The 18,283-nt window shown below is 53.2% G+C and overlaps 1 protein-coding gene across 1 annotated transcript in view; it reads left to right on the top strand.

The window, feature by feature from the left end:
• SLIT1 (slit guidance ligand 1) overlaps window positions 1-18,283 on the top strand; it is a 161,640-nt gene that overhangs the window by 125,432 nt on the left and 17,925 nt on the right. The window contains exons 19-25 of the mRNA XM_057308774.1: window positions 1,891-2,034; window positions 2,321-2,487; window positions 5,415-5,547; window positions 7,902-7,970; window positions 10,543-10,614; window positions 12,965-13,036; window positions 13,869-13,940. Of these exons, the coding sequence (XP_057164757.1) occupies window positions 1,891-2,034; window positions 2,321-2,487; window positions 5,415-5,547; window positions 7,902-7,970; window positions 10,543-10,614; window positions 12,965-13,036; window positions 13,869-13,940 (729 nt within the window). The remainder of the gene's footprint in view (window positions 1-1,890; window positions 2,035-2,320; window positions 2,488-5,414; window positions 5,548-7,901; window positions 7,971-10,542; window positions 10,615-12,964; window positions 13,037-13,868; window positions 13,941-18,283) is intronic.

Here is an 18,283-nt window from a genome sequence, read left to right on the forward strand (position 1 = left end):
CCACCCAGGCAGCGCTAGCTCTTCCGATGACCATGTAGGTCTTCAGCGTGTGCAACAGACCGCGCTGTCCGGCCGGACTTCCTGCGGTGACAGGAGTGTCCCGTGTGCGCACTGCCTAGTCAGGAGCCAGGCGTGGCTCTGGCACCCTTGACGTGTGGCTAGTGCTACTGAGACACAAAACTCTGAATTTCATTTGATCGTAATTAATTTGAATCTCAGCAGCTACACGTGGCTAACGGCTACCTCTCTGGGAGCACAGCTCCAGACGCCACGTGGCTGGGGTTCAATCCCCGCCCTGCTGTAGGCTATCGAGCTGTTTCCGAGCGCATACCACGGGATTTGTGTAAAGGAAATGAATATATGAAGGGATTCCCTGTGGGGTTCCTGTGTTTTTCTGTTCGTTTGTTTTACAAAAAGGGGATTCTCTTTGTGCTGTGCTTTGCCACTTGCTTTTGTCACATGTGACTCTAGTGTGGCTGTTTTCCCAGGCTGAGCATATAGGGCTGCCCCGTTCTTCCTCACCCTGGCCAGGTATTCCTTGAATGAGGGTGTCGTGGGCTCTTCAGCACTTGGGTTCCCTGTGAGGAAGGCTTGGAGGGGGACGGAGGAGAGGGGCAGGGCCGGTGCTGGGGCAGAGCCAGGGGCGCACGTGAGCCACAGTGCAGGCACAGGAGAAGAAATGCCAGAACCCCGCCACCATACGCGAATGGCCGCTGTTACTGTGGGTGTCGGCCACTTTCCAGTCTTGTGCATCCACATGGAACTGGCATTACGCACACGCACACCCACACACGGCATGCTTACATGTAGGTATTTCAGAATGGAATCCGAGGATCTCTTTTATTTAGTGACCGGCTTTGTCCTTAACCACAGTGGGAGCACCTGTACGTATCATTAAAGTTGCTTTTACAACATCATTTTGAAGGACTACATATTACAGAATTACTGGGAATCTGGGCTATTTTAATTTTTGTTATAAGCAATGCTGTGATTGATATCTTTATTGTGAAATGCTGTGCCCCTCCAGGATTCTTCCCTTTTGATACATTCCTAAAAGCCTGGCTGGATGAGAGCACGAAGGGTCCTCTAGGGCCTTTGGTGCCTCTCACTTCCAGGAGGCCCCGAGTCACTGTCCTGCCGGCCGGAGTGTGAAAGTGCCCATTCACCCACACCGACCCTGGGCATTATTATTATATTTTTAGTTATTTTGCAATTTGTCAGACAAAGATTCAATATGCTTCTGTGTCCTTGATCATTCGTAAGTTTAAACATTTTTAAATCAACTTTCATAAGCCATTTTAATTTCTTTTGTGAATTGCCTATTCTTTGTCAAGCCGGGTTTTGTTTTTAGTTGGGGAAGGGAATTGAGCCAGGTTTTTGAGGGTGAACAGAGACTTGCGCAGATACAAATGAGGAAAGGGGTCACTGTAGAAGGAAACCACAGCCAGGGAACGGCGTGTTGATGCGGGCCTGGACAGCGTGCCTGCAGGCCAGAGGAATCAAGAGTGTGTCGCTCTCTAGGGAGGTGGTCAGGTGCTGGTCCGGGGCTGTGAGACAGGCTCCCGCAGGTCACGTTAAAGATGGGAAACATTATTCTGTGGGGAGTTTGGGGGCCCCTGGAGCTTCAGGCTGGACAGGAACACGACTGGGTATCGGTTTTAAGCAGGTGTCCCTGGGGGTTGATGTGGAGCATGGCCTGGGGGTGCCCTGGACACCCAGGGAGTGAAGGTGGTGGCAGGATGGACAGGAGAGCGTCTGGGGGGAGGGTCTTGAGAGCATGGGTGCGTGGAGTCTGGGTGCTGTGGCCCTCAACCTCGGCTCACTGCCTCAAGAGGAGAATTTGTGGGGGCCGCAGGCCACAGCACGGGCTGCCCCCCTCCCGCCCCCCAGGATGCTGCGGAACAACCGCATTAGCTGCATCCACAACGACAGCTTCACGGGCCTGCGCAACGTCCGCCTGCTCTCGCTCTACGACAACCAGATCGCCACCATCTCCCCCGGGGCCTTCGACACCCTCCAGGCCCTCTCCACGCTGTAAGTCCGGGCTGGGGGGGTGGGCGGGCCTGCGGCTCTGGCTCGGCACCCGCACCCCAGTGGCCACCCGCCCTCCCAGGGTCGTTACTTAGACTCACCGGGGGGTGTCAGGGCCTCGTGGCCCGTGGGGTCCCACTGTGTCAGGATGCCACGTCTTCATAACTGCCGGCCGTCTGGGAAGGAGTGCCGTGTGGCCGCGTTGCCGGGATGTGGCGGCACGACAGGGCTTTGCGGGGAAACCTCGCCTGGCAGGGTGTGTTGGTGGTCACGTGGCCGCCTCTTCCAGAAACCTTCTGGCCAATCCTTTTAACTGCAACTGTCAACTGGCCTGGCTGGGCGACTGGCTGCGGCGGAGGAAGATCGTGACCGGGAACCCGCGGTGCCAGAACCCAGACTTCCTGCGGCAGATCCCCCTGCAGGACGTGGCCTTCCCCGACTTCAGGTGTGAGGAAGGTGAGCCTGGGCCCCGGGGCAGGAGGGGCGAGGCGGGCTGCTCAGCCCTGGAGAGGAGGGCTCCCGTGGGGAGGGGGAGGCCCTGGTCCTGGGGTGGGGCGGGGAGCAGGGAGACCCCCTCTTCGTCCTGCACCTGCCCCTGCCTGGCGGCGGCTTCGTGCAGTTTTAAGAACAATAACATGCTTATTGTTTAAAAAATGGGAAAGTCTGGATAAAAGAAGGAAACGTTACCTATTATTCCATCCCTTAGAAAAACACCACAGTTCACATGTTAGCGTATTTTTTTCTATAAGTGTGCCTAACGCAGGGAGGGACCTGCCTCCTGGCCATGCCCAGGGCTCCAGGCTTACAAGGGGCAGCGGGACCTTCCCAGGCCCCTATCCTCCCTGTGGGAAACCGGTCACTTCTCACACTCAGGTCTGCTTCATGCGATTCCCAGTCTCTTTCCTGAGGCCCCGCCCTTCTTCCCCTGCACGTGCAGAATGTAGCCCCGTCCCCTGACTTCCCCGCAGAGCTCCGCGCGCACAGGACAGCTGTTGGAGGCAGACTTTTACCCATGGTGACAGAGCAAGGTTGCAGCCCCACCCGGCTGTCCCTGCTGTTGAGCCCTGCCGCTACCTTCCGCTTCCAGCCTGCTGGGTCTGCCTCCTCTAGCCCTCCCTACAGCTGCTTCCAGACTGGTCCATCCAGGCCCGATGAGGGTGGTCCTGAGTGAGGAGCTTCAACTTTCACACCCAGAAAGATGGTCAGGGTATTTTTCTAAACGAAATCAATGGATTTTTCTAGAGCAATTTTATGTCCTATTTTAAAAAAATTCCATACTACTCATATATTTTTATATCATTTTATATAATAATGACTTGCTGGTCTTTGAAAAAAATTGTTTCTTTTTTTAAAAATTTAACTTAATTTTAAATTCAACCCTTCCATCCATCACCCAGTGCTCATCACGATAAGTGCCCTCCTTAATTCCCCATCGCCTATTTTACCCATCCCCCCAACCCAAAAATTCTGTTTCTGTTTAAACCTAACTACATATTTTGGGCATTTTCTTATGCCATTAAGTATATTTAAAAACACTATTGGGCACCTGGGTAGCGCAGTCGTTTAGCGTCTGCCTTCGGCTCAGGGCGATCCCGGCGTTCCGGGATCGAGTCCCACATCGGGCTCCTCCGCTATGAGCCTGCTTCTTCCTCTCCCACTCCCCCTGCTGTGTTCCCTCTCTCACTGGCTGTCTCTCTGTCAAATAAATAAATAAAATCTTTAAAAATAAAATAAAATAAAATAAAATAAAAACACTATTATTTCCCCAAGAAACAGTTTCTTTTTCTTTTTTTTTTAAAGATTTTTATTTATTTGAGAAAGAGAAAGAGATCATGAGCAGACAGGAAGGAGCAGAGGGAGAAGCAGACTCCCCGCTGAACAGAGAGCCCGATGCGGGGTTCGATCCCAGGACCCTGGGATCATGACCTGGGCCAAAGGCAGACACTTAACCAATTGAGCCATCCAGGCGCCACCTCTTTTTATTTTTATTACAAAGTGAGGCATCATTTCCTTAACAAGCCACAGTGGTCAATCCAGAAGAGTAAAACAATCACCAGTGTGTCCACTGCTCCTGCTTCCCGGCCCTGAATGACTCCTGTCGCTATTCCGCTTTGTGACCTTCCTGAAGTCTGGTGTGTGTGTGTGTGTGTGTGTGCGCGTGTGCACACACGTGTGACGCGTACAGGATCTCGCAGTACCACCCATGTGGACGTTTTCAACATGCTTGTCATTGCCTGGAGAGTATTGTAATGGATTTAATCAGCCTGCCTCTTGGCATTTAGACACTTCCAGAGTTCTGCTCTTATGCCTCATGCTGCCAGGAACATCCTGGTAGACAACTGTCTTCAACTTACCCCCTTAGGAGAACTTCCTCGAGGTGAAAGGATGTGATGTTTTGAGCTGTTGCTGCCAGGAGGCCGTAGACCGGAGCGGTCGAGAGGGAGGCTCCGGGGGTAGCCGGCTTCCGTCCCAGGCCTGTGCCACCTTTTCCAGGCTGGGGGCCTGGGCACGTTACTGAACCACTCTGCCCTTAGTTGCCTCATCTCTAAATTGGGCTGGTAGCCCATCCGCCAGAGAGCTGTTCTGAGGATTCAGGGAGTTCATCCGTATTGCAGGGTGCCTCCCGCAGCCAGCCTCCCGGATGGTCATGGTCACCTGCTTCCTAGTGCCCTCGGCCACTCTGACCCTGGTGTCCTTATTACTCCTGCACCCACTCAGAAAGGAAGAGAGGAAGGCAGACAGAGCCTCTCAACAATATTTACTGAATGCATGAGTGAATCCGTGATGGAGGTGTGATAGGAGCTGATTCTGTCAGCTGGACGCAGGTATAGACCCCGCGTTGCCTCTGACCAGCCTTCTGAGCTGAGCAGGTTACGTGACCTCTCCAGACCTCAGTAAAGTACACATCCCTTCCTTTATTCGTTCAGCCGATCTATTTTGAGGGCTCCTGTGTGCAGGCTCTTTTCTAGGGGCTGGGCTCCTTCTGGGAGCAAAGAAGCAGAAAGAGACCAGTCTCTGTCCTCATGGTGCTGCATTCTAGCGGTGCTAGTGGCCCCCTTTCCTTTAGCATTAAAGGGGGATGTTCGATACAGCATCTGGCACGTACTAGAAATGATGCGGCTGCCGTCCTCCTTCTGTGCCATGCCTACGTCCACCTCGGATCCGAGGCAGAAGAGATTGACCCACGACCCATCTTAACCTGAAAACAGGTCCAAGGGGCTTTGTTCCTGGTGACGAAGGGGTGCAGCCAAGCAGGGACTTACTGGTGCCTGAGAGAGTGTCAGAGAAAGTCTTCTGAGGCACCGTGGGGCGGGGCCCTGACTGCAAGAGGCCCTAAGGAGGCCTGTTCCCTCACTGACGTGGCTTTGGGTCTTCCTCCCCAGGCCAGGAGGAGGGGGGCTGCCTGCCCCGCCCCCAGTGCCCCCAGGAATGTGCCTGCCTGGACACCGTGGTCCGATGCAGCAACAAACATCTCCAGGTCCTGCCCAAGGGCATCCCCAAGAATGTCACCGAACTGTAAGTAGCCCCAGGCCTGGCATCAGGGGGACAGGTCACCTCGAGCAGAGAGTAGCTGACTAGGGCTTGGAGTTAGGGCGTTGCAGAAAACACTGGTTCCAAGAAGGCTTTGAGCTTCTGCTTGACACGCCTCTGTAGTCACCTGATGGCATGAGTCACCCACTGAGTGCTTTCTCACTCTCGGCTGATGCCTGCTTTTAAAATAAGAAGTGACGGACGTTTTCCACTTCACATCACCTCCTGAGCGTCCCCTTCTCTCATGACAGCTCTCACAGAAGTGGTGGTTTTTTTTTTTTTTTAAGATTTGACTTATTTGTCAGAAAGTGAGAGAACACAAGCAGGGGGAGCGGCAGGCAGAGGGAGAAGCAGGCTCCCTGCTGAGCAGGGAGCCCGGTGCAGGACTCGATCCCAGGACCCTGGGATCATGACCTGAGCCAGGACCAATCCCAGGCGTCCCCAGAAGTTTATTTTTGCTGGTTGCCTACTATTCCACCCCATGAATCTACTATGATCTGTATAACAAATACCCCTTTGTTGGATTGTTTCCAAATTTTTTACTAAATTGAATTATGATGATAAATAGTGCTGAGGTGACTATCCCGTCAGTGAAGCTGCTCGTCAAAGAGCGATGCGTTGTTAGGACTCTTGCTGCCTTTTGCATGATGGCCTTCCAGAAAAGTCATTGTCTTTGTACCCATACTGGCCGGGTGTGGAAATGGCCTTCCTCCTGCCACTACCCCTGCCCCCCCATCAACACTGGGCGTCGTGGTGCTAGAACCTTCGTTGATTTGGATGTGGTATCTGAGCTTATGTGGGGGTGTGGATGTCAGTGCGTGCGACAGACAGAGACGGAGAGCTGGCTTCTTCAACAGACACCCCCAGATAAGTTTGTGGTCAGTCCCTGACTCCTCCTGTCCCCTGGGACTGGTCCCTCCAGGCCTCCGTAGCTGTGCTTTTCTTTCCCTGTGGGGAAGTGAGGTTCTCATTTGCATTTCTTTCATTACCAGCAAGGCGCCTATCTCCTCACAAGCATATCAACCACCGTTGTCCTCCTTGTCCTGTGACCCACCACCCTGTCCCTTGCCCAGTTTCCTGTCATCCTGTTAGTGACCGTTTTCCTTGGTGCCTCATAACCCTGAGCATAATGGGACAGGTGGGACAGCCCGCCTTCTTTGACCAAGGTTGCTGAAGTTCAGAGGCTGGGAAGATCACTCGATTGCTCTAAGCCTTTGTTTTCCCGGCTGTCAAATGGGGCCACTGAGGTGTATTAACAAGAGTGGTTGAGAGGGTCACATGCAATGGGTGGGAAGTCACTTTGTATGACCATTGTTGGGTCAGAGCAAGTAAGACCCTGATTTTGCTGCTCTGGATCTTTGGAGGGTGGGGACGAGCCATCAAGAGGGCTGTAGTTGCTGGGGGTCCTGGGCAGGGAGGCCAGCTGGGGTTTCAGCTCCTCGTCCTTGGGTCACTGCTTAGCAAGGATGGCTGGGGGCAGGTAGGTGACCTTCACAGCATCTTGAATGCCAAGCACCACCCTGTAGACATGGGGAAGCTTCGGAAGCATTAGAAGGATTTCTGGTGGGCTTGGCTTTGAGGACAACTTGGGTGGCGGTGTATGTAGTGGGTCCCAGAAGGGAGGCCAAGATGGAGGAACAGACAGAGGCGGCTGCAGGAGTCTAGGCGTGGGTGACGGTGTGCAGTCAGGGGAGATGTGAGTCTGGAACACAGCAAATGAGCAGCGACTGGTAGGCGGGAGAGTCAGCGGCCCTGGGGAGCTGTTGAGTGAGTAGGAGAATCACCATCAGGGTCCTGAGCCTGGGTGGTTAGGACATGGGTGTGATGCTGATGGAGTCAGAGGAAGCCAGTTTGCGTGGAAAAGCCCCGAGCTCAGGTTTGGGCCAGTCTGGGTCTGGGGCTTCCATGGGACCAGCCTCACGCACCTTGCCAGTGGGTGGAGAGGGGGCCCTGCTAGCTGGCGAAGGTCTGGGCAGGTGGGCCTGGGAGGGACTAATGTGCAGATCGGGCCTGTCTGGTCAGGAAAACCGCAGGGTAGAGAGGGGAGGGCGAGAAGCCCAGGAGTGAGCCCTGGGGGTGCCTGCCAACAGGGAGGAGGCTGAGCGGGTGAGGCAGGGGCAGGAAGGAAGCCAAGGGAGGCTTTGTGTCCCAGTGCTTTTACCAAGTTCTTTGGCTGGCACCTACCCAAATGCTTAAGAAATTGCCTATTTTCTCCCCAAGTTAGCGATTCTGGGCCAATTGTGTGGCCTGCATGGAGGAGAGGAGAGGGGAGGAGCTGGAGGGCTGGGCTACAGGGGAGGCTTCCCAGCGCCAGCTAACTGTTGTGTCCTCTCCTGTAGCTACTTGGACGGGAACCAGTTCACACTGGTTCCAGGACAGCTGTCCACCTTCAAGTACCTGCAGCTTGTGTGAGTATCCAGGCCTCTTGAGGATCCCAGGCCTGCCTCAGAGGCGAGGGGCCCCCCCTGGTATCTAACCAACTGGCTCTAGCTTTCCTGGAATTCCCTACCACCCCACTTCTGGCTGATTCCGTTTTGAATTTTGCCCATTCCCTCCCGAATGTCCGTGCATAGAGCTGTGTTGCCACCTAGTGGTCATGCATGGGAATGGCATGTTCCAGGCTCCCTTGGGTCGGACCCTGTCCTCTTCTGCCCAGCGCGTCACCCCAAGCCTCCCTCTGGGCTGAGAATGATTGTCAATGAGGGTCATCCTGCCAAAGGAAGGAGCCAGAGCTGAAGAGACTGATGGAAAACTCAGTCCAACCATGGCCCCCAAACCAAACATGAAATATGGCAGCTACAAATACACGTCTGTGACTTAAATTTTTCTTTAGGCTAACATCTTTTTCTTTATTTCCACCCTTGACGCTTTGCACCCCATGAAAGTATATGAGATAAGCCTCCGAATAACTTCAGTTCCTCTTAACCTCGCAGCCTAATTAACACCTCACTTCAGTTGTTTTGGTCTGCTCATGGGCCAGATTCTCCCCAGAAGTCCAGATAACATTCCCTCTTAGTTGGGCTTGGAGCAGTCCTCCTCAGGTGTGGTCTACGGACCAGTGGTCACTAGAGAACTGTTTGTAATGGGTCCACAATTAGACAAGAAACTTGCACCAGATGCAAATCAATGTCTTGCTTCCCTCACTGAGAAAGTGTTACTATGACAAAGCTGTGAGCTAAACTACATTGTGTGTTTAGTGTCGTAAGTGATTTGGACTTTGGCAGAAGTTCCTGGTTGTGGGACGTTCAGTTCAGGGGCTGGCTACTCTGAGTAGCACTGGCTTCCAGAATCGGGAAGCTCCGGGGTATCTGTCTTTGCTAAAGACCTAGCAGATGTGTTTGGACTATTCCCATGTGGGGAGGGGATGGAGGGCAGTGACTCGGTGGCTGGTGATAGAGTAGCAACGACGTAGACAGCTTTTCTCCGGTCTGTTTGGAGCCGCTGGGCCGGTGGCTTGGATACACCTGGGAGAAGAGGAGGGAGAGAGGACTGGTGTGGGGCCAGTCCTTGCCCATCACCAGGAGGGGCCACCCAGAGTGCTGAGTGTCAGTGAAGAACCTCAGTGTGTCCAAGAACAATGTTAGAGGAATGCTCACCAAGAGAAGTTGAAGGCAGGGCGTATGGTTTCATGTTACAAATATTTCCTGAGCCAAGAGCTGCACGAAGTGAGGAGACGTGAAGGCCCCTAAGTCATGGCCCCTCCCCCGAAGGTGGTTGGGGGGGCAAGAGAGAGACTTGGGGCACATAAAGTCATGGGACTGATGAGTGTTCCGACAGAGGGAAACGCACATTAGGGGTGTGGCTGGAAGCCGGGGGTGATGGACTCTGTGTGGCGGACTGGGGCAGAGGCAAACTCACCAGTGGGCGGAGGGAACAGGGGCAAGAGAATTTCAGGAAGGAGCAAATCCACGCCAGGCGTCGGGAGGAGGTGAGGGGGAGGTGCGCCAGAGCCCAGAGCACCTAGCCGGTGTCTGCGCTCATTTTTTAGGCAAATGGGAGCCATTGCGGGATTTGGCCGGGAAGTGACTTAGTCAGATTTGTGTCTTAGAAAGATGGTGGTGGTGCCCGCCCGTGTGGATCGAAAGGGGCAAAGCTGCAGGTGAGAGATGAGGTCGAACCTGAGCCAGAAGCTGGGAGAGATGGCTTGAGTGAGCAGAAAGGGTGGAGGTGGAGGCTGAGAGGGAGGAGGTGGTGGGGCCACAGTTTCTGGGTTGGCTGTGGGGCTGTGGACTGGGTGGGTGGGGGGAGAAACACAAGACGTGGACTGTTCTTGGAGTGTCTCTGGAGGGGGGTTCATAAGCCAGGGCTGCTGGGCCCGCAGAGAAGGGCACTGTTGCCTGTGGTGGGAGGGAAGCCTGGAGTGTCCCCCAGGCTCCCAGAACGGACAACAGGGAGAGGGTTGGCAAGGTAGGGCTGGCTTGGAAAGAAGCTTCACCAAGAGACTGAGAAGGTCCGGCCAAGGAGGCGGGGCAGAGTATGGGAAGCCAGTCAGGGGTCTGAGGAAGGAATGACGGGGAGGCAAGAGGGTTGAGAAGAGGGGTATCAGCTGTGACCCTGGGTGTGCTTCATCACTCAGAGACCTTGTGCCTTCATTTGAACAATCGTGGTTACTGTCTCCCCCGTTGGATTGTGGGAGGGCTAGGAAGGAGCTAGCTAAGTGGTAGCAAGAGGAGAAAGCACAGAGCCCAGGAGGTCTGGTAGTTCGGAGGCAGCCCATCTCCTCAGTGGGAGCATTTCCAGGGTGGAAGGGGGCAGAAGACTGGGGTGGGGGTCAGGAAATGGAGACAGGCAGCCCCGGGGATGTAGTGGGAGTTCGGGGAGCAGAGCAGGGCGCTGTAGCTAATCGTGCACCAAATGCCCCTCTCTGCTGCCCCCCTCTTGCCCCCCAGCTGCCTGAGGGAGGGCCACGGGCAGCGTGGAGGAGGGGAGAGCAGGGTGGGGTTCTTTCTTTCTAAACAATGATGCTTTCGTCTTTTCCAGGGACTTGAGCAACAACAAGATCAGTTCCCTGAGCAATTCCTCCTTCACCAACATGAGCCAGCTGACCACTCTGTGAGTCCAGGGGCGGGAGGGCACACACGCTCTGGCCACTGAGGCTTTCCCCAAGCCCCGTTGGTCACTCGCAGTATCACCACCAGGGGGCGTGCCAGGGCCTGCCGGCTGAAAAGAAAAAACCCAATTTTTAAATTGTAAAATATACAGAAAAATTTATACAGAAAAATGCAAAAAAAAATAAATGTACCATTTGACAAATAGTTATAAATCTGGCCCATGTGTGAATACCTAAGGCAAAAAAATAGAACACGGCACCCCAAAAGTCGCCCCATCCCTTCCTGATCATTCCCCCTTCCTCCCATCTCCAGGCAGTGCCTAGCCTGACTTTTATGGTGATCACTCTTTGATTTTCTTTATAGTATTGCCATCTACATACGCTCTTCTATACAAGCATATTTCACTTTCCCCATTTTTGAACCTTATATTAATCGAATCATACAGAATATTTTTTTTTGTTATCTGGCTTCTTTTATTTGCCATTGTGTTTGTGAGATCCACTCATGTGGGAAGCTGTGGTCTGTTCATTTTTACTACTGTATAGTATTCCTTTGTAAGACTTGCCATATTTTCCTTATTCATTTTACTATTGCTGGATAGTTGGGTTGTTTCCAGTTTGGACTGTTGTATACAGCGACCTTTGAACGTTTTCATGCCCATAGTCTGAGCTATTTTAATGATTGCTTTAATTACATTCCCAGCAATTGGTTGGAAAGTATCGCAAGCATCCCTTCTATTGGCCTGCGGCTTAAGAGGGGTATCGCGCTTACCTTCTCAACACCTCACTTTATAGATAATGTGCCAAGAACTGAAGAACTTTCCCTTGGATTCTACTGTGGTCCAATACCCACAAAACAGTAGAGCTGAGACCCAGAAAAAAGGACTGGGTCATGACCGCCAGAACCTCCCCGCTCCAGGAGCAGAATGTGGGCCCAAGGCCATGAAATGCTGGTTCTCGGTTCCCCACCTGTGCTTATTTGCCCGCTGGGTCTACTCACCCACTGGGTCCCATTTCAGAGTCTTCCTGGGCCTGTGTGTGAAGCTGCCATCAACTGGGGTGATTCCGCCCTCTAGGGGACATTTGATCATGTCGGAAGCGGTTTTGGGGATCACGGCTAGGGGAGGGCAGGAGGAGCCGCTGGCCAGGGTTGCTGCTAAGTACCCAGCAGAGAACAGTCCACAGTGCTGGGGCTGGGCAGCCTGGCCTCAGTGATTCTGGCCACTGCAAGGGGACACAGAGCCCGCTCCTGGGACAGGAGCATCTCCCGGCTCTCATTGTTTTAGAAACTGCTTAATTGAGGTGTGGTTAATATACACTCAGCTGTGCGTACTTAGAGCCCACAATTGGCTACATCCTGACTTATGTTCCCATCCATGGACCCATCACCACAATCAACATGGCGACCGCTTCCAACACCCCCAGAAGTCTCTTGCGCCCTGTGACAGCCCATCTTCCGCCCCCCACCCCCACCCTGGCACTGCCGGCCCAGGCCGCCAGCCGTCGGCTTTCTATGGATGCGTTCGCGCCGCCCAGAGTTTTACATAAATGGAATCCTCCAGCAATACTCTGTTTTCTTTGGCTTCTTTCAGCCAGCATAGTTACTCTGAAATTCCTCCCTGTCACTGCACGGGTCGTTCCTTGCCCTGGTCAGTGAGCAGTGGTCTCCCACTCTATGGCTGTGTGTCCGTCAGTCCTTGGATGTACATTTGGGGCTTTTATGAGTATCATTTCCTTTATTCTCAACCTCCCTTTCTGCCCTTGATGGATCCGTTTATTTGGAAGCCTTGAGAGAGAATGGTGTAGCCTGTGGACCCAGGAAACTGAGAAGCTGACTTAAAAACCCAGCTTAGGGACTTAATTACAGCACCCTGGGGAAGTTCTGTCACCCTACAGGGCCTCAGTACCCATCTTTATGACAGGGGTGGGGGAGGGGGGGCGCGGTCACAGAGCCTTCCCAACACTGTCATAGCTTCTTCATGGCACATCATTAGGTGGTCCGGGCCCACCTGTCTGCTCCGGGAGTGAGGCAGGGCCTGGTCAGGGGCAACTTCACAGGGAAGCTGAGGGTTTCACCTGGGCCATCTCCCCTTAGCTGCACAAAAGCCCTATCAAGTTGTCATTGGTTTTGTCCCTACTCTGCATCTGGGGGAACTGACGGAGGCATAAAAGGGTTGGGGGACACAGCTGGGTCACAGGACTTACTAGTCCAGGGCTCAGCCCTTACCCCCTTCCATGCTCAGGCGTCCCTCATTTTGCTGCTGAGCCAGCCGGCGGGGGCCGGTCGCTAACTTGGTGCCGGCCCCTCCCTGTCCTGGTCTCTCCTCCCTCGCCCTCCCTCTCCTCCCACAGCATCCTCAGCTACAACGCCCTCCAGTGCATCCCTCCGCTGGCCTTCCAGGGGCTGCGCTCCCTGCGCCTGCTGTAAGTCTCCCTGCTCTTCATTCCTCCGTGAAAATCCAGCCCACGGAGGGCCCCACGGCCCACGTGGTGGGCACAACTGTCTCCACTTCTGTGGCCCCAGCAGGGCCAGTAGTGTCCCAAGATGCGAGGCCCATCTGTGCTCGTTCAAGCCCCTCACGGAGGCTGAAGAACGAATGGGAAACTCTGAGAAATGGGGGGTTGCTGTCCGCCCCATGTTGTGTTTGGGGGAGCTGTGTGTGTGGGGGGTGGCATCCAACATAAGGTAGCCCCTTGTTTGCATGTGAGTTTCCGGTTCAGGTGGAGAATGTTCGCAAGGGATTTGTGAACCTTTTCTAAGAATTCCCACAGGAAGATTTTTGCCCTGTGATCAAAGCCCACTGTCATGCCTGTTAGGAAGCCCTCTTGAAGCTCCATGTGGGACCCTCCAGCAGCCCAGCCTGGGGCACGGGGACATTCTTTACCATCAACCTATGGCTTGCCATAGTAACCTTTTTACCAAGGGGGAGCCTAGCCCTCAGGCTCGCTGGCCAAGGGAGGGAGGGCACCGGGCCGCACACTCATTCCATTTCCTGTGTCAACAGAAATGGTGCTTTGGGTAATATGTGATGGCAAAAACGATTCCCCCAAAAGGGCTGGGGTGCAGGGCTGTCTACTTGGATTATGAGGGGCTCCCCCTCCCTTGCCAGTGGCCAGCAGGGCCTGGTCTCTGAGCCGGTGGCCATCTCCCTTCTGGCACTGACGGAGAGACCCATGGATAAGCATGACACATGCCTCCATCGGTTCTTGAGTCTCTGTGCCTGGAGGAGTCACCAACGGCCTCCTCTCTCCTCAGGTCCCTGCATGGCAATGACATCTCCAGCCTCCGAGAGGGCATCTTCACAGACGCGACCTCCTTGTCTCACCTGTAAGTAACAGCGGCCCGATTCTCGAGGCCTTTTTGGATTTAAACAGAACTTGGATTCTGAGAGAGACCCCCTCCCCCCCACCTCCTGAGACTGGCAGAGTTTATGGCTTTTAGCCTGAAACTAATTGAGCTCGTGAACGTCAAACACTCCCCATCTCAGACCCTTACACGTTCATTGTTTCTCAGTCCCAGCAATGGGTGTGAGGACGGCTCTTCGTAAGCAGTCATGAGAGTGGTAACGACCCGGATGGACGGCAGCGGCCGATTTACCCCTCCAGCATTCCTGCAGCATGGGTACAATGACTCCCATTTTACACGCGAGGAACAGGCCCAGAAAATGTGAGAAGCTTGCCCAGAGTTGCACAGCTGGTAGGGGCTAGAGTCTTCGGTCTCGAAAGCCCATGCTCGTAAGCCACCGACTTCACAGGGTGGGGGATAAGCTCTGGACATTTACTGCCCCAAGAACTGGTGTTCTTCGATGTCGAATTGCTTCTGAAACCATTTAGCTGGCGGTACCATGTGGATTTTTAAAAAGCAGTGTGTTCAGTTCCTCAAAAGGCTAAGAGCAGAATTACCCTGTGGCCTAGCAGTTCCACTCTAAGTGTGTATCCCAGATAACTGGAAGCGGATACTCCGCACAGGTACCCTGTACGCCCACGTGCACAGCGGCCTCCTTCACTCAAGAGCCGAGAGGCAGAAACGACCCAAGTTGGGCAAAATGTGGTGTCTCCATACACTGGGATCTTGCTCAGCTGTAGGAAGGAAGGAAACTCTGGCAGCCACTACAGACGCGGACGAGCCTTGGAGACCTGCTGAGGGAAATCAGCCAGACATTAAAGCACAAATACTGTGTGATTCCGCTGATAGGAGGTACAGGATGGTAGGCCCGCAGCTACAGGCAGGAGAAAGGTGGCTTCCAGGTGCCGGGAGCAGGAGGGAACGGGGACCTCTGTTTAGTGGGTACGGGGGTGATGCAGTTTCAGAGCCAGATAGTCGTGGGAGTTGCACCATATTGCACTGATCGATGCCACCGAACCGTACGCTTAAAATGGTCAAAATGGCAAATTCGGTGTTGTATATATTTTTACCACAATTGACAGAAAGAGGAAGCAGTGGGCCGGGACAGGACCACCCTACTTCTGGGCTGGGGCTGGGTGCAGAGCATTCTCTCCCCGCGTCCCAGCTCCAGGCCGAGCAGGTATCAGGCCAGAGGCACGGCAGCTGGGACCCTGCGCGCTCCCGGGACATCCTGCTCTCTGCCCACACTCGCGTGCGCAGGGCCAGAGTGGGCGGGCACCCCCCCCCCCCAGAGAGCCTTCTGGGGCCCCCGGCATCACCGCCTGAGCTTCATTCGTCCAGTAATCTCACTGGGTTTTCTCCGTTGGTAAGACTCACCTTCTCCATGTGTTAGTCTCTGACATCATAGTGTATCTTACAAAGGATCTGTGTATTTAACATGGTAATAGCAATAGGTACTATTTATTGAGGGTCTCTCTGGGACAAAGACTTTACTATGTGTGAGTACTTTATCTGTGGTGTTTCCTTTACGCCAAGACCAAAGCGACAATAGGTGCTGTGCTCTGCACCAGTTCCGCAAATTGGACAGGGACTGGCCTGAGGCCACAGTGAAGATTCCAGCGCTGGTCCGCACTCCGTGGGAGGAGTGCAGGGATTGATTAGTGATGTCTGCCACGGGAGTGAAAGGGAAAAAGGACTCTGTCCTAGGTGGGAGGATTTATTATTTCCATTTTACATTTATTATTTATTTGCATTTATTTATTTACATTTATTATTTGTATTTATTTACATTTATTATTTACATTTACGTTCTCCATTCAGGCCCCGGCTCTGAAAAATGAAGCAGCTTCCCTAGGTCCTAAAGCTAGGAAATGACAGAGATAGGATTGGAACTTGGGTGTGTCTGATTCCAAAGCTATTTACTTATTCTCTATTGCCTCAATAAATACATCCTGAATAACCACAGTGAGTCAAGTGCTGAAGAATTTATTACCACAGGGTTTCTGCCTTCTGTGACCATCAGGGATATTATAAAGCAAATTTAAAGGTAGCAATGACTAACTTTGGGGAAGTCTGAGGAGCTTCACAGAGGAGGTGATGTTGATGCTGGTGCCCTCAGAAACGGACTAGCTAGGGGTTTGCCACTGGAGAAGATAGGGAAGGACATTCTAGGAGGAGGGAACAGCATGTGCAAAGGCAAGATGGCAAGAAAGTAAATGACATATTCAGGGGTGTTGTCCAACATAGGATAATAGGGGGTTGGTTGGGTGAGGAGTGTGGGGTGGGAGGAGATGAATCTGGAAAGGAACATTGGAATTCCATTGTGAAGGGCCTTTTGTGCCATGTTGAAGAGTGTGGACTTTATGTTACAGATAGAAGGGAATTATGGGAGAATGAAGTCGTAGAAAAAGCTCCTAGAAAGCCATGGTGACATGTGGAGGCTGGCTGGCATGGGACGTGGCAGGAGGGAGCCTGGCTGGAGACAGTGGCTCTAGATAAAGGCCAGGCAGGGGCCGCCTGGTCATTGCTCTTGATAACTCTCACTCAGCAGGGCTTGTTTGCATTTGTGTTTGGTGGTTAGTGGTTGTGCGCTCATTTTTGGCTGATGTTTGGAATTCTGAGGACCTACATCAGAGATGCTTCTCTCCAGAGAGCATCTGTACTTGTCCCTGAGGACAGCAGGGCACGAGTTACCCAAGAGTTAGCATCCAGCGTCCCTGGCTCCTGGAGGCGCCCTTCGCTCCTACTGTGACCCTGGCCCAGGCCTCTCCTCTTCACTGGCAGTATGCAGGTGGAGGGGGTAGTAAGCAGAGGGTGTGGTGGAGGCTGAGGTCCACCATATTTAAACCCCTTGAACTCTAGTGATTAGAATGTGTGGTGTTAGGTCCTTGTTCTGCCATCAACTTGCAATGGGATCTCAGACAATTCATTCATCTCTTTGGACCTCTTTCCTCGCCTGTACAAAGATTATTTCTAAGATCCACTACGGTCCATATGCCATGACTGTGAGTGCTCATCACTGCCCTGGGCTCTAATACCCTACACGCTTCTCTGCGGCTGTTAACTTTCATATTTACTTTGCAATTAGCTCATCTTTCCTCCATCCGTCCGTCTGTCCATCCATCCGTCCGTCCGACCATCCAGCCATCCATCTCTTCATCAAAGAATATTTACTGTGTCCCAGATCCTGTGCCAAAGTTGCCCAACGTCATTCTTCATTTCTCTAATCTGGCATTTTGTTGCCTCTGATTTACTGCGTGCCGGGAAGCTAGATTCCGAATTCATTAAGAATTCGGTGTGAAAAGTAAATTGGGAATGCCGAAGTAGACCGTGGTATGCCCGTCGGACAGAACAGCACGTAGTTCGTTAGAGGAGTCTGGCGCTGTCCTTTACTACTTGGTGAAAACGCGGGATAAGGAAGACCGTACGCGATTTCACTGACGTACGTGTGTGAGCACAAGAACTGGAAGGGAATACACAAACATTAAATTAGTTACATCTGTGGGACGATGGACGACTCTTTCCTTTCTGAATTTCCTTTGCTTTCACACTGAGCTGTGTGCCTTCCTCGTGCTTTGTTGGTTCACGAACACTCGCGGGCGGCCTGCTGGTGTCGGGCACGGCAGGGGACGGTGGTTCCTCCTCTCGGAGAGCTTCGCTGCACGAGGCGGAGACAGTGTGCACACGAGCACCTTGCCTGAGAGGAGAATGGGCAGAGGAGGCCTAGCTCAGGTGAAGGAGATCCCGAAGTTTCGGTGTGAGCTGCGCTCTGCGGTCGGCGGCCCCGTGGGACAGCCACAGCAGAGCTATTTCGGTCCCGGTTGCGCTGACAGAAGCCCGGCAGGGCCTTGGCGGGAACGCACTGCGTACCTACTGTTTCAGCTATTTCCAAGTTACACCAAACTTCAACAACACGGGATTATTTATACTTTTGCTAGGGTGTAGACCTGAATCACAGCCCTTTTGGCTTGACAGCCTGTCCCCACGGCTGCGCGTCAGCGGGGCCTGTGACTCTGCTCCCCTCGGAGCCCACAGTCACTCTTGGTGCGAAAAGTGGTCCCCAGGTGAAAGTGAAGTGTGTGAAGGGTTGAAATCAGGTGCGGCTCGGAGTCGGCTCTATATGGAAACAAGGAAAACAGGTGGGTCAACCCAGAATTTACTTTTGAATAGTGTTATACCGTGGGAGATTTTATTATTCTTTATTATTATTTTTATGTAAAGGGTCAGAAAGGGACACTTAGATTGGAGGGGCCCACGGGACGCCCGGCTGGCTCCGTCAGTGGAGATTGTGACTCTTGATCTTGGGATTGTAGGTTTGAGCCCTA

The sequence above is a fragment of the Ursus arctos genome, unplaced genomic scaffold (genome assembly GCF_023065955.2).
Source record: "Ursus arctos isolate Adak ecotype North America unplaced genomic scaffold, UrsArc2.0 scaffold_7, whole genome shotgun sequence".
Lineage (NCBI taxonomy): Eukaryota > Metazoa > Chordata > Mammalia > Carnivora > Ursidae > Ursus > Ursus arctos.